Below are 22,836 nucleotides of genomic sequence, written 5' to 3'. Positions count from 1 at the left end.
TTCTTGTTAACAAACTATATTTTTGGCAAGACTGTTAGGACATTACTTTGTGCATGACGCAAGTAATTTTTCCAACAATTGTTAACAGACCGATTATTTCATTTATAATTCACTGCATCACAATTCCAGTAGATTAGAAGTTTACATACACTAAGTTGACTGTGCCTTTAAACAGCTTGGAAAATTCCAGAAAATTATGTCATGGCTTTAACAGCTTCTGATAGGCTAATTGACATCATTCGAGTCAATTGGAGGTGTACCTGTGGATATATTTCAAGGTCTACCTTCAAACTCAGTGCTTATTTGCTTGACACCATGGGAAAATCTAAAGAAAAATCAGCCAAGACCTCAGAAAAAGAGTTGTAGACCTCCACAAATCTGGATCCTCTTTGGGAGAAATTTCCAAACGCTTGAAGGTACCACGTTCATCTGTACAAAACAATAGTACACAAGTATAAACACCATGGGACCACGCAGCCGTCATACTGCTCAGGAAGGAGACGCGTTCTGTCTCCTAGAGATGAACATACTTTTGTGTGAAAAGTGCAAATCAATCCCAGAATAACAGCAAAGGACCCTGTGAAGATGCTGGAGAAAACAGGTACAAAGTATCTATACCCACAGTAAAACGAGTCCTATATCGACATAACCTAAAAGGCCGCTCAGCAAGGAAGAAGCCACTGCTCCAAAACCACCATACAAAAGCCAGACTATGTTTTGCAACTGCACATGGGGACAAAGATCGTACTTTTTGGAGAAATGTCCTCTGGTCTGAAGAAAAAAAAAATACAACTGTTTGGCCATGATGACCATCGTTATTTTTGAAGGAAAAAGGGGGAGGCTTGCAAGCCAAAGAACACCATCCCAACCGTGAAGCACTGGGGTGGCAGCATCATGTTGTAGGGGTGCTTTGCTGCAAGAGGGAATGGTGCATGTCACAAAATAGATGGCTTCATGAGGGAGGAAAATTATGTTGATATATTGAAGCAACATCTCAAGACATCAGTCAGGAAGTTAAAGCTTGGTCGCAAATGGGTCTTCCAAATGGACAATGACCCCCAAGCATACTTCCAAAGTTGCGGCAAAATGGCTTAAGGACAACAAAGTCAAGGTATTGGAGTGGCCATCACAAAGCCCTGACCTCAATCCTATAGAAAATGTGTGGGAAGAACTGAAAAAGCATGTGCGAGCAAGGAGCCCTACAAACCTGACTCAGTTACACCAGCTCTGTCAGGAGGAATGGGACAAAATTTACCCCACTTATTGTGAGAAGCTTGTAGAAGGCTACCTGAAAAGTTTGACCCAAGTTAAACAATGTAAAGGCAGTGCTACCAAATACTAATTGAGTGTATGTAAACTTCTGACCCACTTGGAATGTGATGAAAGAAATAAAATCTGAAATATGTAATTCTCTCAACTATTATTCTGACATTTCACATTCTTAAAATCAAGTGGTGATCCTAACTTACCTAAGACAGGGAATTTTTACTAGGATTAAATGTCAGAAATGTTGAAAAACGGAGTTTAAATGTATTTGGCTAAGGTGTATGTAAACTTCCGACTTCAACTGTATGTACTCGGACTTATAGCACAGCTCCCTCTCTCTCTGTTACTGTCGCTCTCCTTCTCATGTAGTGTCTGTACCTATGTAGTTGTACTGGTTTTCCCTGATCAGTATTGACTGCATAGTCACTGTCCAGAGGAATCCTGCTCCGCCACCTGCATGCTAAAACTCTTATTACACTCGCTGTTATTACAACAAATATCATATAGAAGTTTGTCAATCTTGCTAGCTATGGGCTAACACCAGATACCGCCTTGCCCACAAATCCATTACAGCAATCTAAACGCTTTATCAGATACATAGAATGTTTTCATATTAGTATATCAGAAGACATAGAAGTAAAGAAACAGACACTGTATTAGGATAACTGACCCAAAGTGTAAACGAAAAACAAAGAAGCTCCCTGAAAATGTTTGCATAAAGAAATGTCATCATCATGCGCCATGGTTGTGGAGATCAGGAAGGAAACTATGAAGGCTTTCATTGGGATCTACTTTGAATAACACACTGAAGGGACAGTGTGCTGAAACTAAATGGGAACATTACAGTGTTAGACTAGATAACACAGAGAAGGCAGCTAAGGCAGTGGACTACATTTGGTATGGGATAACCTCACATATCGATGTTATGACCGGTCACCCATAAGTCCTAGTCAGTGCTTTCACATTTAGGCAGGATGTCGTCAACAATGTCTCAATCAGCCTCGACAGTTGTCACATGGCGCCAGTTGACTGGAAGTGTTAGTTACAAATGGAGTAAATTGCAGAATATCCAGAATGGTGTTTCTGCTCATGTTAATATATGGTCTCTTTCTCAAACATCTGGAGAGGCTGGGCAGGCAGGACGGAGCTTTAGCCTGTTCAATGCCAGCCAACTCATTCAGAAGCATCTGTGCCCAACCTGAAGCGTCCATCATAGTCCAAAATGTGTACGTGTATGCACAGCAGTGTTCTAGAATATTGGACCCTTGGCTTTCATACTTTTAGAATTCAGGGCAGCACAAGCATTTTCTCCAACTGTGAAGACATTCAAATGAATAGCCGTGTTGGCTGGAAATTGTGGGGTGGTGAGCGCTCGGGCTGTGCGTCCCCACAGACGGTGTTTCAGAGCTGCATAGCTATGTCACAATGGGACGCCGGACTATCGAGTCTCAGCGTCTGTGGACTATGATTTACGCTTAAGATTCACAATGTTATTGGACTGAATATGAGCAGCAGACAAGGGGAAGACTGTCTGAATAAATACTGCCCCTAACATAACAATGTTGCATGCAACGAACTGATAAGTTAATTTCAACATCTCCCACACACAACATAGGATACAAAACTCTGCAGTATTGGATTAATCTATAATCTCACCATAATCAACAAATACCTACACTAGCACAGCTCTCACACATTGGTTTGTCATGTAGACTAACTCACAGACGTCAGGTAGAACTGACAGTCGGCTACTGTTTTACGAAACGGTCAGCTCGAATGCTCTTCAACTGAAATATTCAACTGTGAAAACCCTATCCATCGGTTCTGAACGTAAAGTAAGCTTGTTGCTTTGTATCGTACAGTGCTAAGGAAATAACACATTCCTTTCATAACATATCGGAGAAAAACTGTTAACTTCCACTCACATCAGCGCAGCCATTCTGGAGTATAAGTAGTATATGGGTCAACTTGGACAAAATGTAATAATAGTATATAAGGTAGAAACCAGATAAAAAATGTCAGAAATAACAAAATAAATTTACATTTTTCATGTACCACAAAAAAGTGCTGACGTTGAGTGTTTGGAGTTTAGGCTCAGAACGTTCTAGAACTCAGCGTGATTCTACTGATGATCTGGAGTGGTACCTTTGGAATTCAAGTCTCAAAACAAACATCTTATAGAAAAATAGGTAATGGGAAGGTAACTTTGGACAAGATGAAATTGTGGCTCAGCTTTTAACAAGAGAGACCCAAGATCAATCTATCAGGAACGATTTCAATTACACTAATAAATATAGGATATTCAAGTCGTTGCGTACAGACAAAACTAGGGCCCTATTCAATCCAAACTGCTTGCTGGGTTTACGAAACCCATAGGGTACTTGGTACTGTACTTGTGCTCTTCAAGATCGGTGGACATCAAGTAATTATCTTGTTCAGGGTTTGACATGAGCACCGTGTGCAAAGTGGGAAAGTGTGCAGTTTTGGCCAGTGAGGATCCATTTATCAAAAGTCAAGCCAGCTATGATAAACATATGACCCATCTGAATATGTCAACCGTAGCATCCAGCAGTATACATCCCCATAGCAGGACATGGAAGATTGGATTATACAAATCTTTCCTTTCGCAGACTGTTGCTACATACAGTAAAGCTACAGGACACACTAGGTTAACTCTGGCTCTAAAGGCTGCAGAAAGCAGAGTGGTGATCTGATATGACTATACACATCATGACAGTGACTGACTGAGGCCTAGGCCTGTGCTCTTCAGCAGACGGTGTGTGTGTGTGTGTGTGTGTGTGTTCACTGCACGGTCTGGTACAGATAGCCTCTCTTGTAAGCACTCCGGGGGTAGAACGTGGCAACGACAAACTTCCCGTCAAAGGTCCGTCCCGTCAACAGTCTCTGGGCCTCTTTGGAGTCGCCTGCGTTAGCGTATTCTACAAACACCTGGGGGAAACATGCGTGCACACACATATTAAGCCAAGAACAGATGTTAAAAATGCAGGTCTGCAATATCTACAAATGTATAAACTACAAAAACTGTATGGAAGTATTAGAAAGACAAACTGCTAATGGGGCTAGTTGTGTGTGTTACCTGTCCTTTGCCTGGGTTCTCCTTGGGGATGAGCAAAGAGACCACAGAGCCATACTTCTGACACTCCTCCGTCATGTCCTCCAAGATGTCTGACAACACAACATCATCATCATGTTAGTTAGTCACAATATCAATGTGATCAGTGTAGGAAATGCAAATTCAAAAAGAGAAATGGGGGGGGTTATTTTGCCACTGTTTATATTTTTCGGGGCATTTTTTTTTTTTAAATATGGGGTGTTTTCATTTATTTTTATTTATTCACAATGTAACATCTTACCATTTGTTTTAAAAGGTATAGTCAATGACGCATGAAGTGGACAGCAGAATCACGCAGACTTCCGTAACAACTATGAGCGCCAAGGGCATGGCTCAACTTCTCCTGTGTGAGGGCATTATCTTGCATTGCGCCCATCTGCAATATATGCAGTTAATCTTGCTGCTCGTGAGTCTATATATAGTCTAATCATATTGTTTATTTCACTGATGACTCGTGGCACTGCCTTGTGGTGCAGCACCACGCACCTTGCAATAGGGCTGCATGATTAATCGAAATTGCGATATTGACATGAGCAATATCCAAATCGCAAGAGGCTACGATTTTCTTTCGTTTGCACTCCGTTAATACAACAAAAACTAGACTACGGTACGTCGTCCAATGAGATGCGCACTAGACTAAATTAAATCACTCTCTACAGTTGAAGTCGGAAGTTTACAAACACTTAGGTTGGAGTCAATAAAACTCGTTTTTTCAACCACTCCTCAAATTTCTTGTTAACAAACTATTGTTTTGGCAAGTCGGTTAGGACACTTTGTGCATGACACAAGTCATTTTTCCAAAAATTGTTAACAGACAGATTATTTCACGTATAATTCACTGCATCACAATTCCAGTGGGTCAGAAGTTTGCATACACTAAGTTGACTGTCTTTAAACAGCTTGGAAAATTCCAGAAAATTATGTCATGGCTTTAGAAGCTTCTGATAGGCTAATTGACATCATTTGAGTCAATTGGAGGTGCATGTATTTCCAAAGTTGTGGCAAAATGGCTTAAGGACAACAAAGTCAAGGTTTTGGAATGGCCATCACAAAGACCTGACCTCAACCCCATTGAAAATGTGTGGGCAGAACTGACAAAGCGTTGGTGAGCCAGGAGGCCTACAAACCTGACTCGATTACACCAGCTCTGTCAGGAGGAATGGGACAAAATTCACCCATCTTATTGTGGGAAGCTTGTGGAAGGCTACCTGAAAAGTTTGACCCAAATCAAACAATTTAAAGGCAATGCTACCAAATACTAATTGAGTGTATGTCAACTTCTGACCCACTGGGAATGTGATGAAAGAAATAAAATCTGTAATAATTATCTTCTATTATTCTGACATTTCACATTCTTAAAATAAAGTGGTGATCCTAACTGACCTAAAACAGGGAATTTTTACTAGGATTAAATGTCAGTAATTGTGAAAAACTGAGTTTAACTGTACTTGGTTAAGGTGTATGTAAACTTCCGACTTCAACTGTACATGCACAGAGGATGCTGACCAATAACAAGTGGGCTCTCCTCTCTGCATGGCATGCACATGCTGGCCAATCACAAGCATCGAGCTCGTAGTTAGATGCTGGTGAGGAGCGAAAGGCTTTACTTACCAGAGACAGTGTGAGGTTTAGGAACCTCTGTGTGTATCAGAAATATGAGTGCTGCTAGTGCTAATGAGAAAGTTGATTTGGTGCAAAAGAAGGGTGCCTCTACAGTGGTATAGCAGTATTCAGGCTACAGAAAAACGGATGTCAACCAAATGCAAATATTGTGCAAAAAGTGCCTCAGTTGTGGCGCCAACAAGAGCAACGACACATTTATTCAATCATTTGAATAATAACCATCTCTACTAGAGGTCGACCGATTATGATTTGTCAACACCAATACCGATAATTGGAGGACCAAAAAAGCCGATACCAATTAAAATCGGCTGATTTTTTTTTTACATTTATTTGTAATAATGACAATTACAACAATACTGAATCAACACTTATTTTAACTTAATAGAATACATCAATAAAAATCAATTTAGCCCCAAGTAAATAATGAAACATGTTCAATTTGGTTTAAATAATGCAAAAACAAAGTGTTGGTGAAGTAAAAGTGCAATATGTGCTATGTAGGAAAGCAAACGTTTCAGTTCCTTGCTCAGAACATATGAAAGCTGGTGGTTCCTTTTAACATGAGTCTTCAATATTCCCAGGTAAGAAGTTTTAAGTTGTAGTTATTATAGGAATTATGGGACTATTTCCCTCTATATCATTTGTATTTCATTAAACCTTTGACTATTGGATGTTCTTATAGGCACTTTAGTATTGCCAGTGTAACAGTATAGCTTCCGTCCCTCTCCTTGCTCCTCCCTGGGCTCAAACCAGCAACACAATGACAACAGCCACCATCGAAGCAGCAGTACCCATGCAGAGCAAGGGAAACAACCACAGGCTCAGAGCAAGTGACTTTTGAAACAGCTAGTTAGCTCGCGCAAATAGTATCCATTTCACTTCAGTTACACCAGCCTCATCTCTGGAGTTGATAGGCTTGAAGTCATAAACAGCACAATGCTTGACGCACAACGAAGAGCTGCTGGCAAAACACACGAAAGTGCTGTTTGAATGAATGTTTACGCGCCAGCTTCTGCCTACCATCGCTCAGTCAGATACTTTGATACTTGTAAGCTCAGTCAGATTATATGCAACGCAGGACACGCTAGATAATATCTAGCAATATCATCAACCATGTGATTATGATTGATTGTTTTTTTATAAAGATAAGTTTAATGCTAGCTAGCAACTTACCTTGGCTTACTGCATTCACGTAACAGGCAGTCTCCTTGTGGAGTGCAGCGAGAGAGAGGCAGGTCGTTATTGCGTTGGACTAGTTAACTGTAAGGTTTCAAGGTTGAATCCCCCGAGCTGACAAGGTGAAAATCTGTTGTTCTGCCCTGAATGAGGCAGTTAACCCAACGTTCCTAGGCCGTCATTGAAAATAAGAATGTGTTAACTGACTTGCCTAGTTAAATAAAAAAGGTATACAATGAATGTTTTTTTTAAATTACAAAATATTATTTAAAAAATAAATACAAAATTGGCGCCCAAAAATACCAATTTCCGATTGTTATGAAAACTTGAAAATCGTCCCTATTTAAAATCGGCCATTCCGATTAAATCGGTCGAACTCTAATCTCTACTTTATGACGATTACATTTTTTTTTAAAGTGCCCGACAGCAGCAAAGCCCCTCAGCCACCTACGTTAAACATGCATTGATTGCTGATGAGTTTTCTGGTGTAACGCTCTAGGGAAAAAAATCCCACACAGACACAGAAATCACTGAGGCTGTCAATTAGCCAAAGCCATGGTTCCTGTCACTGGGCAGCTAGTGGCTGCACTTCCCTTTGTAGTCTGTTTGCAAGCCCTGCCACATCCAACAACGAGGGTCAGAGCCGGTGTATTAGGATTCAATCCTAGTCCTGTGTTGAAGTTTTGTCTGTTTGATGTTTTGTTGGAGGGCATAGCGGGATTTCCTATAAGAGTCCGGGTTGGAGTCCCACTCCTTGAAAGCGGCAGCTCTACTCTTTAGTTCAGTGCAGATGTTGCCTGTAATCCATGGCTTCTGGTTGGGGTATGTACGTAAGGTCACTATGGGAACGACGCCAACGATGCACTTACTGATGAAGCCGGTGAATGATATGGTATACTCCTCTATGCATTCGAAAGAATCCCAGAACATGTTCCAGTCTGTGCTAGCAAAACAGTCCTGTAGCTTAGCATCTGCGTCATCTGACCACTTCCGTATTGAGTGAGTCACTGGTACTTCCTTCTTTAGTTTTTGCTTGCAAGCAGGAATCAGGAGGATTTAACTATGGTCAGATGTGTCAAATAGAGGACGAGGGAGAGCTTTCTACACATCTCTGTGTATGGAGTAAAGGTGTCCAACAGTTTTTTTCCCCCCTCTGGTTGCACATGTGACATGTTGGTAGACATTTGTGGAAACAGATTTACGTTTTCCTGCATTAAAGGCCCCGGCCCCTGGGAGCACCATCGCTGGATGAGCATTTTCTTGTCAATGGCCTTATACAGCTCGTTGAGTGCGGTCTTAGTGCCAGCGTCAGTTTGTGGTGGTAAATAGACAGCTACGAAAAATATAGATAAACTCTTGGTAAATACTGTGGTTTACAGCTTATCATGAGGTACTCTACCTCAGGCGAGAAAAACCTTGAGACTTCTTGAATTTCAGATTTTGCGCACAAGCTGTTATTGATAAATAGAAACAGACCCCTCGTCTTACCGGAGGTAGCTGTTCCGTCTTGCCGATACACGAAAACCCAGCCAACTGTATATTATCCATGTCGTTGTTCAGCCACGACTCTGTGAAATATAAGATAATACAGTTTTTAAAGGTCCCGTTGGTAGGATAGTCTTGAATGGAGCTCATCCAGTTTATTCTCCAATGATTGCATGTTGGCCACTAGGACAGATGGTTTTGGTGGGTTACCCACTCACCGGCGAATTCTGACAAGGCACCCGGATCTGCATCCCCTGCATCGGCGTCTGCTCTTCATGCGAATGACAGGGATTTGAGCCTGGTCCGGGGGCCGACTCGTTAAAGAAAGAAAATAAACCACACCCCCTTGAGCCTTATCGCTTGATTATAATAATGATTGAGCCAACTTACACAATCATACGCTATATTTTTATGATCATGTTTGTTAATATGTAGGTGTAATAATCCTATCTATTATCATTGTAGCCTATTACAATGTTGGATAAAATCTTTGAATTTGATCATTTCCTTTGGTTTTGTATTCAGTTAGCACAGTATGTATTCATTCATATGATCTCATTTTAGAATTAATGCTACCCTGACACTTGTTTTAACCATGTCTGATGGAATTACCAAGTTTTCACCCAAGTGTTTGAAAATCACAATTCATAAATCGCAATATCTGACCCCCACATTCCAAAAAGTTTTGGCTGTTATTTTGGAAATCTAGGGACAATATTCCCTAAAGCTCTAGTGTACTTCTGACGTTGATAGTGATAATGAGCAACTGTAGGAGCAATTTAGTGTCAGAGGAGAAAGTCGGTTAAAGAAACGCTGTACCCTACCTTCATACTCCTCCTCATTGTGCAGGTGGCCGTCATCAATCAGGTTGAGCAGGCGCAGAACAGGAGAGGGAAGCAGAACCAAGTCTTCTATGTGAGGAGCTGTCACACACACAATATTCTCTCAGTCAATAGGTTTAAGAAGCCTTTTCCAGGGTTTATACAGCTCCATCAACCCCATTCTAAACACATGATTATAATCTTGGGTGATTTCAATGAAAATTCAATATGCAAATGTCATAAAGAGGTAGATGTTTACAAGCAGAGGTGTTGGTGTGGGGGGGGGTGAGAGTGGAGAGCTGGTAAAATTATGCTGTATTACAAGCTACCAAGCTGGCTGAGAGGAAGGTATGTGCCCATATCGACTGAATTACCAAAAGGAATGCTGAAGAACGGGCTAAGCAGGGCCTTCTCGGCTGTGCCTCTGTGCTTGGGGTTGTTGTGAAGCATACTGCAGGAGCATACAAATGTCAACGTTAGGTACCTCTCTCGCAGGATAATCATCATATTCATTTCAATAACTTTCCAATGTTGAAAATAGCTAATTATATTTAAGGGAGTGCAGAGTCAATTTGGTACAATGGATCAAATGTCTGCATTTACCTAAAAACAAAACAAAATGAATGTGTTCCTGAATGAATGTTGTTACCTTTTGATAAGGTCTCTGAGGTGATAGACAGGGATGGCAGGAACCACCACACTGTTACTGGCAAAGATCTGGTCGACTATTGCTGCACTGTTGTCCTGCAGGAGCAAAGAACAATAGGCTGCAGAACAGCAGTTTGGACAACACCCCCATGTCTATCTGATACATGTGCATTATCTATCTATCTATCTTTCTGAAGAACATATCAATCTATTAGCTACAGGTGGAACAGAGTCCACCTCATTCCTAGGAAAACAAGTACCCATGTCTCTATTACAGTCCACTGTATGTCTGGTTATGTAATCACAGCGGGTGGCGGTATAAGACCTTGAAACAGGTTAACATTCACAAGGCCGTGGGACCAAATGGATTACCAAGACGCAACACCCTAGTGCCCTCTAAGATCATGCATGCTTAGTCCCCTCCTGTACTCCCTATTAACCCACACCCCCATCCACACCGACGGGGCTGTAGTGGAGCGGGTCAAAAGCTTCAAGTTCCTCAGTGTGCACATCACTAAATAGTTAACATGGTCCACACACACCAACACAATCGTGAAGAAGGTACGACAATGCCTCTTCCCCCTCAGGAGGCTGATAAGATTTGACATGGGCCCTCAGAACCTCAATAGGTTCTACAGCTGCACCATTGAGAGCATCTTGACTGGCTGCATCACCACTTGGTATGGCAACTGCTTAGCATCTGACCGCAAGGTGTACAGAGGGTAGTGCGTACATCACTGGGGTCGAGCTCCCTGCCATCCAGGACCTCTATACCAGGCGGTGTCAGAGGAAGGTCCTACAGTGTCCAAGATTCCAGCCACCATAGACTGTTCTCTCTGCTACCGCATGGCAAGTGGTACCGATGCACCAAGTCTGGAACCAACAGGACTTTGAACAGCTTCTACCCCCAAGCCATAAGACTACTAAATAGTTAACCAAATAGCTATCTGCATTGACACTTTTTGCACTAACTCTTTTGACTCATCACATACGCTGCTGCTACTGTTAATCATCCAACCTGTTGCCTAGTCACTTTACCCCTGAATATATGTACATATCTACCTCAATTACCACATCGACTCAGTACTGGTACCCCGTGTAAATAGCCAAGTTACCATTACTCATTGTGTATTTATTCCTCATGTCCTTCTTATTTTTTTCCATTGTTGGGAAGGGCCTGTCTCCTGACCCCTCCTATCTCAGCATCCAGTATTTATGCTGCAGTAGTTTATGTGTCGGGGGGCTAGGGTCAGTTTGTTATATCTGGAGTACTTCTCCTGTCCTATTCGGTGTCCTGTGTGAATTTAAGTGTGCTTTCTCTGATTCTCTCTTGCTCTCTCTCGGAGGACCTGAGCCCTAGGACCATGCCCCAGGACTACCTGACATGATGACTCCTTGCTGTCCCCAGTCCACCTGGACGTGCTGCTGCTCCAGTTTCAACTGTTCTGCCTTATTATTATTCGACCATGCTGGTCATTTATGAACATTTGAACATCTTGGCCATGTTCTGTTATAATCTCCACCCGGCACAGCCAGAAGAGGACTGGCCACCCCACATTGCCTGGTTCCTCTCTAGGTTTCTTCCTAGGTTTTGGCCTTTCTAGGGAGTTTTTCCTAGCCACCGTGCTTCTACACCTGCATTGCTTGCTGTTTGGGGTTTTAGGCTGGGTTTCTGTACAGCACTTTGAGATATCAGCTGATGTACAAAGGGCTATATAAATAAATTTGATTTGATTTGAATAATGTTGACAATAATGTGGTAAAAAAACAGTAGTTTAAGCAGGTGTGTTAGTATTGTGGTGGAACAAAAGCCTGCACACTCAGTATAGTAGCAATCCAGGCCCAGAGTTGGAGGGCCATTCTGTGGACATACAGTGCCTTGCGAAAGTATTCGGCCCCCTTGAACTTTGCGACCTTTTGCCACATTTCAGGCTTCAAACATAAAGATATAAAACTGTATTTTTTTGTGAAGAATCAACAACAAGTGGGACACAATCATGAAGTGGAACGACATTTATTGGATATTTCAAACTTTTTTAACAAATCAAAAACTGAAAAATTGGGCGTGCAAAATTATTCAGCCCCTTTACTTTCAGTGCAGCAAACTCTCTCCAGAAGTTCAGTGAGGATCTCTGAATGATCCAATGTTGACATAAATGACTAATGATGATAAATACAATCCACCTGTGTGTAATCAAGTCTCCGTATAAATGCACCTGCACTGTGATAGTCTCAGAGGTCCGTTAAAAGCGCAGAGAGCATCATGAAGAACAAGGAACACACCAGGCAGGTCCGAGATAATGTTGTGAAGAAGTTTAAAGCCGGATTTGGATACAAAAAGATTTCCCAAGCTTTAAACATCCCAAAGAGCACTGTGCAAGCGATAATATTGAAATGGAAGGAGTATCAGACCACTGCAAATCTATCAAGACCTGGCCGTCCCTCTAAACTTTCAGCTCATACAAGGAGAAGACTGATCAGAGATGCAGCCAAGAGGCCCATGATCACTCTGGATGAACTGCAGAGATCTACAGCTGAGGTGGGAGACTCTGTCCATAGGACAACAATCAGTCGTATATTGCACAAATCTGGCCTTTATGGAAGAGTGGCAAGAAGAAAGCCATTTCTTAAAGATATCCATAAAAAGTGTCATTTAAAGTTTGCCACAAGCCACCTGGGAGACACACCAAACATGTGGAAGAAGGTGCTCTGGTCAGATGAAACCAAAATGGAACTTTTTGGCAACAATGCAAAACGTTATGTTTGGCGTAAAAGCAACACAGCTGAACACACCATCCCCACTGTCAAACATGGTGGTGGTAGCATCATGGTTTGGGCCTGCTTTTCTTCAGCAGGGACAGGGAAGATGGTTAAAATTGATGGGAAGATGGATGGAGCCAAATACAGGACCATCCTGGAAGAAAACCTGATGGAGTCTGCAAAAGACTTGAGACTGGGACGGAGATTTGTCTTCCAACAAGACAATGATCCAAAACATAAAGCAAAATCTACAATGGAATGGTTCAAAAATAAACATATCCAGGTGTTAGAATGGCCAAGTCAAAGTCCAGACCTGAATCCAATCGAGAATCTGTGGAAAGAACTGAAAACTGCTGTTCATAAATGCTCTCCATCCAACCTCACTGAGCTCGAGCTGTTTTGCAAGGAGGAATGGGAAAACATTTCAGTGTCTCGATGTGCAAAACTGACAGAGACATACCCCAAGCGACTTACAGCTGTAATCGCAGCAAAAGGTGGCACTACAAAGTATTAACTTAAGGGGGCTGAATAATTTTGCACACCCAATTTTTCAGTTTTTGATTTGTTAAAAAAGTTTGAAATATCCAATAAATGTCGTTCCACTTCATGATTGTGTCCCACTTGTTGTTGATTCTTCACAAAAAAATACAGTTTTATATCTTTATGTTTGAAGCCTGAAATGTGGCAAAAGGTCGCAAAATTCAAGGGGGCCGAATACTTTCGCAAGGCACTGTACCTTCCACTCGGGTGTCCTGACGGTGTCTTTGAGTTTGATGCCCGAGTACATCTCCAATAGGACGATTGCCAAGCTCCAGAGGTCCACAGCGGCCGAGCAGCCAGAGTCACCATCCACCTCCATCCCCGCCTGGGCCAGGGAGTATTGACGCTCAGCCTCCGGGGCACGGTACCCATCTGTCTGGATGTATTTCACATCCTGAACACAGAAAATGGAGGCAAAATGTTTCACACAGAGAATATTGTATATTTTGTCCATTCTAGCACGACTACCATCTAGTCAGGGACTACAGCTTACTCCAACATCTGTCCTCCACCAGTTTATTTATTTTAACCTTTTTTTTGTCATTTAGCAGACGCTCTTATCCAGAGTGACTGGCACAACAGATTTTACACCTAGTCAGCTCAGGGATTTAACCCAGCAACCTTTTGGCTACTGGCCCAATGTTCTTAACCTCTAAGCTACCTGCCCCCATACCAGAGGTGTACTCATTAGTCCAAAACGTTCCCAGTGTATTCACCCCTGGTTCCCCTCACCAGAGGCCTACAGTCAGAGCCAAACCCCTATTCTTCAATTCAAATCACCTGGTTGCCCTCTTTGAAGCTGAGGCCAAAGTCGATGAGTTTGAAGCACTCATCGTCTGCGCTCCAGAGCACATTGCGGGGCTTGAGGTCGGCATGGACATAGCCCGCTCTATGGAGGAAGGCAAGGGCCTCCAGGACGTCCCTGGCACAGTGCTGCACCAGCCACATGGAGTGGCCCTGCTTCTGGGAACCACCACACTGGGGGCTGCAGGCTCGGCCTTGGGTACTGGCCCTCACAAGCAGCTCAGACACACTGACGTCCAGCAGCTCAAGCAGCAGGCAGTGCGTGGCCACACCCACCTGGCTGCGGTTGGTGAACACCCCGTACAGCGTTACTGTGGAGACAGACAGGAGGGGTTAGGGTTACAGTCAGCACAGATTTGATTGGGGAGTGAAGGAGGTTACTAGGGGCTCTGTTTGAATACTCAGAATGCATCCTTCCGTCATCCCTTCCTATTGTAATCACTGATGGGATCCGTAAAGCAAAGTCATCAAAAGGTTAGAAAAAAAGCGTGTTATGAAAACATGGTGTATTATATGAATGTTCACGTATTATGAATGCAAAATAAGTCTATATGGTGATATTGAGGAGGTAGAATTGAGGTCATAATCAAAACCATATCCATTTATAGCCCAGTCCTTCAAAAATGTGGTGATTATCAATAAACATAGACAACAGAATTGTTTTATATAGGGGGCAAAGTACTCTCCAATATCTTATCTTCCTTTGAATTGTTTTATAGCAAATAAAGAGCATGGACCTTACACAAATGAGACGGACAAGGTTGGGTTATTAGCAATGTTCCCTCAAATTTTTTCCAGCACTGAGCAAATTTCAGGTCTGCGGAGCGCAAACTTGAATGTTATGAAAATTCTGAGCAACTCCCAGCACAAGCTTACTGTGAATGTAGGCCTACCAGAGTGGTCTACCATTAAAAACAATGTAGAAAATGCATCCCATAACATTTTAACGTGGCAATAGCTCTATCATTTAGCTTACAGTTGCAGCTAATGTGTGGGGTCCAATGTAGGCCTACGTTTCATGAGACCTTTGGGGGGGGGGGGGGGGGGGGGATGCAGCGCTTGACATTAACCTGTTTTTCCACTGGTCCTTCAGACAAGGGGACTAAAAATGTTGTTTTATGCAAGAAACTACTTTACAAAATAAATTGCATTATTATTCCCATACCATTATTACAGAAAATCAGACAAATTATGCTACCCTCTTCCTATTGGCTACTTAGCTTATTCAAGAACGTGTCAAAATACAACACTGCCCCTTTAAGAAAAAGCTCTTTACCTGACTGCTTTTCAAAGATGTCTAGAAATGCACACATTTTGTGCTCTTGTAGGAAGCAATCCCTCCCCTATTGCTGACTACAAAGTATCTATAACTGAGCTAATAACTCATTAACTAGCAAAGGATATGAACAAAATGTAAACGCATGGCTACATGCAGCTCTCGCTTTGATCTCAAAACAAGCTCATCGACTCACGACACAGCTGCAAACAGTCCAGTTCAAAGTAAATGGCACAGACCCATAGATAAAAATGGTCTATATGCAAATAGGCCTATTGCAGTTCTGATTGGTTATACTGCACCGGTTTCGTAGTGTACGGATGAGTCCTGCACAACAAAATAATCCTACATAGTTTGTTTTGGTATGTTGCATTAAATGTAGCTAATATTGCATTGTTTCTAACCCAATTCCACAGTAAAGGGAAACGTTGATAGTGTTAACTAGCAGGGAAAATTCTAGAAAGTTGAATGAAGTTCAATCTCGTGCTTCTCTCGGTGGGCTGATATTTTTTTTTTTTTTTTACACCTTTATTTAACCAGGCAAATCAGTTAAGAACAAATTCTTATTTTCAATGACGGCCTAGGAACAGTGGGTTAACTGCCTGTTCAGCGGCAGAACGACAGATTTGTACCTTGTCAGCTCGGGGGTTTGAACTTGCAACCTTCCGGTTACTAGTCCAACGCTCTAACCACTAGGCTACCCTGCTACTTATGCACCGTGCACAGCAGTCCAGGGAAGAGGCGTGAGCGCACGCAGCTTAGAGGGAACATTGGTTATTAGGATGCTTGAGTACAAATCAGGCTTATCATGAGTTTGTTTGACGTGACTGAGATGGGTTTTATGATATGCCAATCAAGACTTTAAAAACCAGTATTGCCATGAAGAAGTATGGTTACATGCACACAATAATACGATTGAGGTGAATCGTCAGATTAATATAATAGAATGTTTAAAACCTTTATCTGCTTTGCAAGAAGAACGATTTCTTTAGCCCAAGATTTACTCTTAAAAGAGCCTACGATTACGGTTTTAGGTCCAAGGAATTTATTTGTTAATTTTCAGAGGTAGACAGGCTCTGGCACCCAACAACTGCATCCCAAACTTGAATCGACTCTCAATTGCGATACGGTTCTAGAAACATAAAAGCCTTCACTTTCATATCACATCATATACACTTACTGTACCGGCTTAATTAACAGGTACTTAACGACAACACGTTTCTGGCGGTTTTCTTCCATTACACACAGGGGTTCGGAGAATGCTAAATAGCTAATTAGCGCAGGTGGTCCCACTGTCGTCGGTGGATCTTCCGTAAACACGCAGTGTAACATCAAATCAAAATGTATTGGTCACATACACATGTTTAGCAGATGTTATTGCGAGTGCAGCGAAAAGCTTGTGCTTCTAGTTCCAACAGTGCAGCAATATCTAACAAGTAATATCTAACAATTCCACAACAAAATACCTAACACACAAATTTAAGTGAGGAATGGAAACAACAAACTACAACAAACTACAGTTTTGGCATGACAATTCATTTTTCCAACAATTTCACTTATAATTCACTGCATCACAATTACAGTGGGTCAGAAGTTTGCATACACTAAGTTGACTGTGCCTTTAAACAGCTTGGAAAATTCCAGAAAATTATGTCATGGCTTTAGAAGCTTCCGATGGGCTAATAGACATCATTTGAGTCAATTGGAGGTGTACCTGTGGATGTATTTCAAGTGCCTACCTTCAAACTCAGTGCCTACCTTCAAACTCAGTGCCTACCTTCAAACTCAGTGCCTACCTTCAAACTCAGTGCCTACCTTCAAACTCAGTGCCTACCTTCAAACTCAGTGCCTACCTTCAAACTCAGTGCCTACCTTCAAACTCAGTGCCTACCTTCAAACTCAGTGCCTACCTTCAAACTCAGTGCCTACCTTCAAACTCAGTGCCTACCTTCAAACTCAGTGCCTACCTTCAAACTCAGTGCCTACCTTCAAACTCAGTGTCTCTTTGCTTGACATCCTGGGAAAAATCAAAAGAAACCAGCCAAGGCCTCAGAAAGGAAATTGCAGACCTCTACAAGTCCGGTTCATCCTTGAGAGCAATTTCCAAATGCCTGAAGGTACCACGTTCATAGGTACAAACAATAGTACACAAGTATAAACACCATGGGACCACACAGCCGTTATACCGCTCAGGAAGGAGGCATTCTGTCTCCTAGAGATGAACGTACTTTGGTGTAAAAAGTGCAAATCAATCTCAAAACAACAGCAAAGGACCTTGTGAAGATGCTGGAGGAAACCGGTACAAAATTATCTATATCCACAGTAAAAACAAAGAGTCCTGTACAGACATAACCAGAAAGGTCACTCAGCAAGGAAGAAGGCACTGCTCCAAAACCGCCATAAAAAAAAAAAGCCAGACTACGGTTTGCAACTGCACTTGGAGACAAAGAACGTACTTTTTCGAGAAATGTCCTCTGGTCTGATGAAACAAAAATAGAACTGTTTGGCCATAATGACCAACATTATGTTTGGAGGAAAAAGGGGGAGGCTTGCAAGCCAAAGAACACCATCCCAACCATGAAGCACAGGGGTGGCAGTATCATGTTGTGGGGGTGCTTTTCTGCAGGAGGGACTGGTGCACTTCACAAAATAGATGGCATCATGAGGATGGAAAATTAAGTTGCTATATTGGAGCAACATCTCAAGACATCAGTCAGGAAGTGAAAGATTTATTCCTGTTGGCGAGGTGCACTGAGAATCCCGGTGGCTGTACAGACTCCGATAGCATATCCCGAGAGAGCCATGTTTGTGAAGCAGAGTATGGAGATATGGCCGTGTGGGAACACTAACCCTATAAAAAAAATGGTGTGTATAAATGTATCCTTTAGTTTTTAGAAAAATTATTCTCGCTGATATGAAAGAAGAGGTCCTTATGTTTCCAAAACCGTACCGCAAGCACTGCATGTTAATGTTCAGACCAAGTCTCAGGGCTCTGAGAAGACACCGCACAGAAGACACCTTCGTCCAATGACTTGTGTAATGGAACTGAGAGTCATGATCAAGGGCTATGATTTCCCTAATAATACTGTTTACATGGACACATCTGAAATCATGCTACTTGATGATGTAAATGCATTTAAATGCATGCAGAAAATGACTGATCAAAATAAAATGTTCTACCACAGCGACCATGTTCCGGGGCGGCAGGTAGCCTAGTGGTTAGAGCTTTGGACTAGTAACCGAAAGGTTGCAAGATCGAATCCCCGAGCTGACAAGGTCGTTCTGCCCCTGAACAAAGCAGTTAACCCACTGTTCCTAGGCAGTTAGCAAAAGAGCTGAGGCTTGCGCTACCAGTGCTGGCACATGCATAGATCATACACTGGAAAGCGAGAAGGGTACAATTACAGCCCGCAATTCAGGGCATTCCTGCATTTGCAGGAACCCCTCTTTATACTTCTATTGGTCATTTTTTCAGTTAGGACAGGTGGGAGGCAGGGGCGCTCCAGTACAGTAGGTGGCATTAATGCAAAATAATATTGGATGCCAGCCACCGATAAACCCTGCAGAAGAAAGGACGGTAGCTAGCAAGCTGTCTCCCCAGCCTCCCACGCGAGCGAGAGGCAGGGGCGACCAGTAGACAGTGTCCTTCACCCCTGGCTTTCGGGAACTGTTTTACTGCAGTTCTGTTAACGACGGTGAGGGCAGGTGTTCGGCAGGCGGGAGCCAAGGACACCGTCTAACGGTGACGCTTCTGCTAGCTAGCAAGGAGGTCTCCGGTAGGCAGGGACGGGGACTCCAGTAAGGGGGGGGGGGGGGGGGGGGGGGGGTTCCTGCCAATAGAAGAATGCCAACATGCCGTAACACCCCAAATTGTGGGCTCAGTTGCGCACTGTTGAAAATACTATTTACATGTACTAATACATTTTAAGATTGAATCAAAACCGAAAATGTTGTGACGCTACGCCCATATTCTTAAGAATTGCATTGTGTGCTCTAAAAGCAAAGAAATAGTGTCCCCTGCCTGTATACTTCGAAATCTTTACAAATATAGTACGACATCCGAGCACTTGTGGTATACTAAATATATCCATACTATGACCAATAAGCATACTACATACTCAACTTACGTCACAATAGTACAGTTAGTATGAGTATTTGAACATTGCTCAGGTGTTTTAATCAGCATATGCTTACTAAGATTGACCTTAAGCCGATTAAGATAAGCAGAGTAAGGTGTTTACATGACTATTGCCATATACTTGGCCTACTGCCATAATACGTTTAATATCAAATAATTAGTGTGCATGTAAACACTCACGACTTACTATGACAGATCAGAGACGAGACTGATGTGTGAGACTTGGTTGTAATTAGAGGTCGACCGATTAATCGGAATGGCCGATTAATTAGGGCCGATTTCAAGTTTTCATAACAAATCGGAAATCTGTATTTTTGGACGCCGATTTCGCTGTTGGTTTTTTTTTTTACACCTTTATTTAACTAGACAAATCAGTTAAGAACACAGTCTTATTTTCAATGACGGCCTAGGAACGGTGGGTTAACTGCCTTGTTCGGGGGCAGAACGATAGATTTTTACCTTGTCAGCTCGCCGATTCAATCTTGCAACCTTACGGTTAACTAGTCCAACGCTCTAACCACCTGCCTCATTGCACTCCACGAGGAGCCTGCCTGTTACGCGAATGCAGTAGAAGCCAAGGTAAGTTGCTAGCTAGCATGAAACTTATCTTATAAAAAACAATCAATCATAGTCACTAGTTAACAACACATGGTTGATGATATTATCTAGCGTGTCCTGCATTGCATATAATCAATGCAACGCTGGGGGATGATTTAACAAAAGCGCATTTGCGGAAAAAAGCACAATCGTTGCACGACTGTACCTAACCATAAACACCAATGCCTTTCTTAAAATCAATACACAGAAGTATATATTTTTAAACCTGCATATTTAGCTAAAGGAAATCCAGGATAGCAGGCAATATTAACCAGGCGAAATTGTGTCACTTCTCTTGCGTTCATTGCACGCAGAGTCAGGGTATATGCAACAGTTTGGGCCGCCTGGCTCATTGCGAACTAATTTGCCAAACTTTTACGTAATTATGACATAACATTGAAGGTTGTACAATGTAACAAGAATATTTAGACTTATGGATGCCACCCCTTAGATAAAATACGGAACGGTTCCGTATTTCACTGAAAGAATAAACGTCTTGTTTTCAAGATGATAGTTTCCAGATTCGACCATATTAATGACCTAAGGCTCATATTTCTGTGTGTTATTATATTATAATTAAGTATATGATTTGATAGAGCAGTCTGACTGAGCAATGGTAGGCAGCAGCAGACCCGTAAGCATTAATTCAAACAGCATTTGTGCGTTTTGCCAGCAGCTCTTCGCAAGCATAGCGCTGTTTATGACTTCAAGCCTATCAGCCTAATGGCTGGTGTAACCGATGTGAAATGGCTAGCTAGTTAGCGGGGTGCGTGCTAATAGCTTTTCAAACGTCACTCGCTCTGAGACTTGGAGTAGTTATTCCCCTTGCTCTGCAAGAGCCGCGTGTGTGGCTGTTGTCGATGTGTTCCTGGTTCGAGCCCAGGTAGGGGCAAGGAGAGGGACGGAAGCTATACTGTTACACTGGCAATACTAAAGTGCCTATAAGAACATCCAATAGTCAAAGGTATTTGAAATACAAATGGTATAGAGAGAAATAGTCCTATAAAATACTATATTAACTACAACCTAAAACCTCTTACCTTGGAATATTGAAGTCTCATGTTAAAAGGAACCACCAACTTTCATATGTTCTCATGCTCTGAGCAAGGAACTCAAACGTTAGCTTTTTTACATTGCACGTTTACTTCTCCAACACTGTGTTTTTGCCTTATTTAAACCAAATTGAACATGTTTCATTATTTATTTGAGGCTAAATTGATTTTTATTGATGTATTATATTAAGTTAAAATAAGTTAATTCAGTAATTGTTGTAATTTTCATTATTACAAATACATTTTAAAATACAATTTTAAAAATAAAACAGCTGATTACTCGGTATCGGCTTTTCTTGCTCCTCCAATAATCGGTATCTGAGTTGAAAAATCATAATCGGTCGACCTCTAGTTGTAATGACAGATTTGCAATCAGCTGGACAAGAACACAGACCCAAAGTATCCAAGGTTAAATGAGGCTACACCCTCAATAAGACTCATCATTTGATTCTCACATAGCCTAGTCATGGGAGGCACACTAGAAAACGAGCACTAATTCCAGAGATTGTGCACAGTACAACCATATTGCAACTCAAACATTTCTTACCGATGTTTTTGTGTCCTTGTATGTCTTCCAGCACGGACCTCTCCTTTTGGTACCCGTAATCTCCACTCTGAGTGTCAGCCTGGAACTCCTTAACCGCGGCCGTACTCGCCCTCCCTGAGCTCACACGGTATACTGAGGCCGAGACGCCTTGCCCTAGCCGGGTTTGGACGTTCCAAAACTCTCCAAATATTTCAAACAACACCGGCTTCATAGCCTGATCAACGCTTCCAGGAGATCCTGCCATCAACACTAAGCTATCTGGACGGGGTACCTTCCCACTTGGATCTGAACTACAGTGAGCCATTGAAATTAATGTCAATCAAGCTAGCTAGACAGCTGTACGCAGCTGCGAAAACATAACAATAAACCAGCGAGACACCCCGATAAAAATAACAAACGCATCTACGTTACACAAGCCAGCACTGCAACGTGTCGATCGTGGAACTTAATAAATCAGTTGCGGGCTTCAAGTGTAGCAGCCAATAGCAATACTTATGTTCCTAGCTATGTTGACATGTAAGCCACTTCGCATTTGCTAGCTAACGTTAGGCTAATTCTGCTGAATGTGAAAAGTTGGCTACCTTCGCTGGCAAGATAGCCAAGTTAGTCCGACTTAAACATCACCTTAAACAACATGCATGCAGATGTAAACCAAATAAACGACCTAATTGCACGCACTGAATCCAAACACTTTTGTTAAGCCAAGCAGTTTGCATTTCGAAAAGTTTCTTCTTGATTTTGAGGAGAGAGACTTTTGTCATTGTTTAGCCGGCCATGTTCCCGGAAGCAGCAGTCGTAAATTCCTTTTTTTTTTATTCCACTCAAACGTCACGTTTCTCAATTTCTACTTCCTCTCGTACCTGATTGGATAGGTAGTTGTAATTTCCCCTTACAGATCTAAGAACAGTCTACAGTTCAATAACGACATAGAGAGATATAAGAAGGGTAAACAAATACACTGACGGTAAAT

The 22,836-nt window shown here is 42.2% G+C and overlaps 1 protein-coding gene across 1 annotated transcript; it reads right to left on the bottom strand.

Annotated features, from left to right (window-relative positions):
* Window positions 1–3,621: 3,621 nt before the first annotated feature.
* Window positions 3,622–22,661, bottom strand: LOC110521691 (serine/threonine-protein kinase Kist). Its single transcript, XM_021599467.2, has 8 exons — window positions 21,867–22,661; window positions 14,233–14,567; window positions 13,649–13,846; window positions 10,154–10,248; window positions 9,879–9,955; window positions 9,508–9,606; window positions 4,364–4,452; window positions 3,622–4,215 (listed from the first exon to the last, which is right to left on the bottom strand). Exons 1-8 carry the CDS (start codon window positions 22,168–22,170, stop codon window positions 4,069–4,071), a joined length of 1,344 nt encoding a protein of 447 aa, XP_021455142.2. The 5' UTR covers window positions 22,171–22,661; the 3' UTR covers window positions 3,622–4,068.
* Between the last annotated feature and the right edge of the window lie 175 nt (window positions 22,662–22,836).

Source organism: Oncorhynchus mykiss, chromosome 30 (genome assembly GCF_013265735.2).
Source record: "Oncorhynchus mykiss isolate Arlee chromosome 30, USDA_OmykA_1.1, whole genome shotgun sequence".
Classification (NCBI taxonomy): domain Eukaryota; kingdom Metazoa; phylum Chordata; class Actinopteri; order Salmoniformes; family Salmonidae; genus Oncorhynchus; species Oncorhynchus mykiss.
This window is presented reverse-complemented; position numbering and strand designations above follow the sequence as displayed.

Excerpts from the sequence above, each read along its gene's own strand:
- LOC110521691 (XM_021599467.2), bottom strand. The coding sequence starts at position 22,170 with ATGGCTCACTGTAGTTCAGATCCAAGTGGGAAGGTACCCCGTCCAGAT. Across the intron at positions 13,847-14,232 it reads GCTTCAAAGAGGGCAACCAG|GATGTGAAATACATCCAGAC; the intron begins GTGATTTGAATT and ends TTCTGTGTTCAG. Across the intron at positions 4,453-9,507 it reads CAATGAGGAGGAGTATGAAG|ACATCTTGGAGGACATGACG; the intron begins GTAGGGTACAGC and ends TTGTGTTGTCAG.